The 3,628-nt window shown below is 54.0% G+C and overlaps 1 protein-coding gene across 1 annotated transcript in view; it reads left to right on the top strand.

Moving 5' to 3' along the window:
- The first annotated feature begins 6 nt into the window (after positions 1-6).
- Positions 7-3,628, top strand: part of PIM1 (Pim-1 proto-oncogene, serine/threonine kinase) — a 27,482-nt gene continuing 23,860 nt past the window's right edge. Inside the window, exons 1-6 of the mRNA XM_011945519.1 lie at positions 7-264; positions 383-489; positions 592-642; positions 736-1,102; positions 2,601-2,777; positions 3,537-3,627. Coding sequence (XP_011800909.1) covers positions 183-264; positions 383-489; positions 592-642; positions 736-1,102; positions 2,601-2,777; positions 3,537-3,627 — 875 coding nt within the window. The 5' untranslated portion in view covers positions 7-182. The remainder of the gene's footprint in view (positions 265-382; positions 490-591; positions 643-735; positions 1,103-2,600; positions 2,778-3,536; position 3,628) is intronic.

Genomic DNA, 3,628 nt, shown 5'->3' with positions numbered 1-3,628 from the left:
GGCAGCGCCCTCAGTTGTCCTCCGACTCGCCCTCGGCCTTCCGCGCCAGCCGCAGCCACAGCCGCAACGCCACCCGCAGCCACAGCCACAGCCCCAGGCATAGCCATCGGCACAGCTCCGGCTCCGGCTCCTGCTGCAGCTCCTCGGGGTACCGTCCCTGCGCCGTCATCCTGGAGGTTGGGATGCTCTTGTCCAAAATCAACTCGCTTGCCCACCTGCGCGCCGCGCCCTGCAACGACCTGCACGCCACCAAGCTGGCGCCCGGTGAGAGCACCCTCCCGCCTCCGGCCCCGGGATGCGGGGCGGCGGCGGGATCTCCTGGGTGGGGAGCTGGCGGCTCGCGGGCCGGCACTGAGTCCCCGTGCCTCTCCCCCTTTCCTAGGCAAGGAGAAGGAGCCCCTGGAGTCGCAGTACCAGGTGGGCCCGCTATTGGGCAGCGGCGGCTTCGGCTCGGTCTACTCAGGCATCCGCGTCTCCGACAACTTGCCGGTGAGTGGGCGCCCCGCGGTGGGGAGGGCGCGCCGGGCGGGGGGCGCACGGGCGTGTATTAGCCCACGCGAGGGGACCTGACGGAGACTCTGGGGCTTCCAGGTGGCCATCAAACACGTGGAGAAGGACCGGATTTCCGACTGGGGAGAGCTGGTGAGTGCCCTGCAGGAGCGACCCCCAGAATGAGTGGGTGGGGTGAGGGGCGCCCCCGACTCCCGCCGTAACGCGGCCCTCTCGCCCCTGCAGCCCAATGGCACCCGAGTGCCCATGGAAGTGGTCCTGCTGAAGAAGGTGAGCTCGGGCTTCTCCGGCGTCATTAGGCTCCTGGACTGGTTCGAGAGGCCCGACAGTTTTGTCCTGATCCTGGAGAGACCCGAGCCGGTGCAAGATCTCTTCGACTTTATCACGGAAAGGGGGGCCCTACAAGAGGAGCTGGCCCGCAGCTTCTTCTGGCAGGTGCTGGAGGCCGTGCGACACTGCCACAACTGCGGGGTACTCCACCGCGACATCAAGGACGAAAACATCCTCATCGACCTCAATCGCGGCGAGCTCAAGCTCATCGACTTCGGGTCGGGGGCGCTGCTCAAGGACACCGTCTACACGGATTTCGATGGTGAGCCAGGCCCGGAAGGGAGCTGCCCAGGTGACTCGGCCCGGCCCAGCCCGGAGGCCTCGGCCAGTCTTCCGCGCCAGCCTTTTGTAAAGGTCATTGGGCCGCCTGGCTCCATGCTAGCCGGGGTGGGACGCAGGAGAGCCTCCCAGCGTAGTAAAGCCGGGGATTTTCAGCCAGCTGAACCTGTAATGTTTCTGGCATGATTTTATTCTTCAAGTGGAATTCAGTGAGTTCCAAGCTTTCCCGATGAATAAGAGGTTGTGGGCAACCGGCGGTAGCCCAGATTTTTCTAAAGTCTGACCCAGTTTCCCCGCCAGTAAAAGGATGGGGGCGGGGGAAGAGGTGGAAATTGATGCGGGTTTTGTAATTTTTGTTTTGTTTTATAAGGGAGTTAGTTTTCTGTATGGTAGTTTTAGAGCTGCAGTTCTTTCCTCCTTTCTGATCTAGGGAAGGTTAAGGAATAGGAACTATAGGAACTATTATTATTGGTGGCCTTTTTTTTTTTTTTTTTTCTAGTGTTATGGGGTGAGAGAGTCAGGAATGAATGTTGTGAAATAAGATCTGTCGCTGGTTTGAAAATTAGTTGGGTGTCTCCGCAGAGAGGATGAAAACCTATCCTAGGGAGGGGCTTGGAGCGGGTTCTTTCAGAAAAGAAGGAATGGAGAGCCTGAGATCAAAGCTGCGGAGGGTGGGTCATCATTTGAGCGGCTTAACCTAACAAACGACAGCCTTTCAAAACTTGTGACTCGGGCTTGTGGTTTATGTTTATTTGCCCTTGGAGGACGCTGGGTTGGGCTGCATTTTTTGTATTTAACAGTTAATGGCTGGCCGGGTCCTCCCATGTTTTTTCCTTCAAGTCTTTGCTGCCCCCTGGTGAGCACCAGCGGCATGGCCCCTCCTATTTCTTTTACTATCCAAAGTTTGTAAACAGGAATCACGTGGTCTGAAACCAACCCTGCAGCTCTGTCTACCTTTCCAGTCTAGGGAGGAAAGGGTGTGGGTGTCTGCTCCGGCGCGCGTCGGGTGGGGAGGAAGGCCTCCCAAAGGGCACCCTTGACTTAGGATGTTGTGCAAGCATCCTTGCTTGGATCCTGTCGGCCATGAGAATCTCACCTGGGCTATGGTGAATGCAGCGTAAGGATGGGTAGTCTATGGGATACCTTTCTTGGTTGTGCAGACATGCATCCCTTCATCCTTCCGCAGGCGGTCTTGCCTCACAGAGCCTCAGGTTTTGGATCTGCGGCCAGCTGTGTTTGTTTCTTGGAGCAGTTTGTAAAGAATTTGTTTATGGTTTGGGCTAGCAGAGAGGCAGGTAATGCTTTGGGTTGGAGAGATGCCATAAGCTGCGCCTCCACTCTCCTTAGCCCAGGGAGAAAAATGGAGTTCACCCAGCTCCTGAGAGAAGGGATTTTTTTTAAAAAAAAGAAAGAGTCAATATATCTAGTTGCTTTGTGCTTATTTTTGCTAAAAGTGTGTTTTCTATTCTCTTGGCTCATAGGGACCCGAGTGTATAGCCCTCCGGAGTGGATCCGCTACCATCGCTACCATGGCAGGTCGGCGGCAGTCTGGTCCCTGGGGATCCTGCTGTATGATATGGTGTGTGGAGATATTCCTTTCGAGCATGACGAAGAGATCATCAGGGGCCAAGTTTTCTTCAGGCAGAGGGTCTCTTCAGGTAACTGATGGAAGCCCCTGGCCATGGGGTTATTGGTCTCCATGGGGCTATTAGTCTTCATGCGACGGTCTGAAATTCTGGAGAACTTCACTCTCCAGTAGATGCCCTGACCCTTGGCTTAGAATTGTAGGTGAGTGATTTACACTTGAGAGCTGGCCTCATAAATCACATGGTTTGCACTTGAGCTTTCCTTAGGAGGTCAGAGGAACAGCATATGTGAGCCTATTAAGAAGAAAAGACAATCTGGCTTCCCCAGAAAGTTTTTTAAAGGTACCAACAGAAACCTGATAACTCCTGGCTGTTTTGCCAAAGAGTAAAAAGTGAAAAGCTCTTTTAGCATCTACTTTAAGTCAGTACTTCCAAATATTTTGGTACCAGTGACCTCACCGTGGGTGGTGTTCATGTTTGTAAGTTGGTAGGTGAGTTGAATCATCTCATCATGCTCAGTGGTGTCTCATCAAAATCTATTGTCATCATCCTTCCTATTTCTGGTGAGTGGGTGTTGTGGGAAAGGCCCCCACTATTGAAGTTTGAAAACCACAGGTTTAAGAGGAGAGTCTGTTTTTAGCTGAAAGCAGACTGAAGGACCCAGATACTAGTCAATACCTTCCCATTGAAGGGTACCCAGCACAGTGTTCTAGAAAGTGCTTGGCCTCCCTGGGACCCCAGACTTGTGGGCCTCTGAGAAGCAAATGGGGAAGACCTTTGCAGTGTAAAAACAAGTTGAGTCATTCATAACCTCTGTCTGTCCTCTTGCAGAGTGTCAGCATCTCATTAGATGGTGCTTGGCCCTGAGACCATCAGATAGGCCAACCTTCGAAGAAATCCAGAACCATCCATGGATGCAAGAT

Source organism: Colobus angolensis, unplaced genomic scaffold (assembly GCF_000951035.1).
Source record: "Colobus angolensis palliatus isolate OR3802 unplaced genomic scaffold, Cang.pa_1.0 Scaffold24, whole genome shotgun sequence".
In the NCBI taxonomy this organism is placed as follows: Eukaryota; Metazoa; Chordata; class Mammalia; order Primates; family Cercopithecidae; genus Colobus; species Colobus angolensis.
The sequence above is the reverse complement of the archived record's forward strand: the minus strand, read 5'-3'. Positions and strand labels throughout refer to the sequence as shown.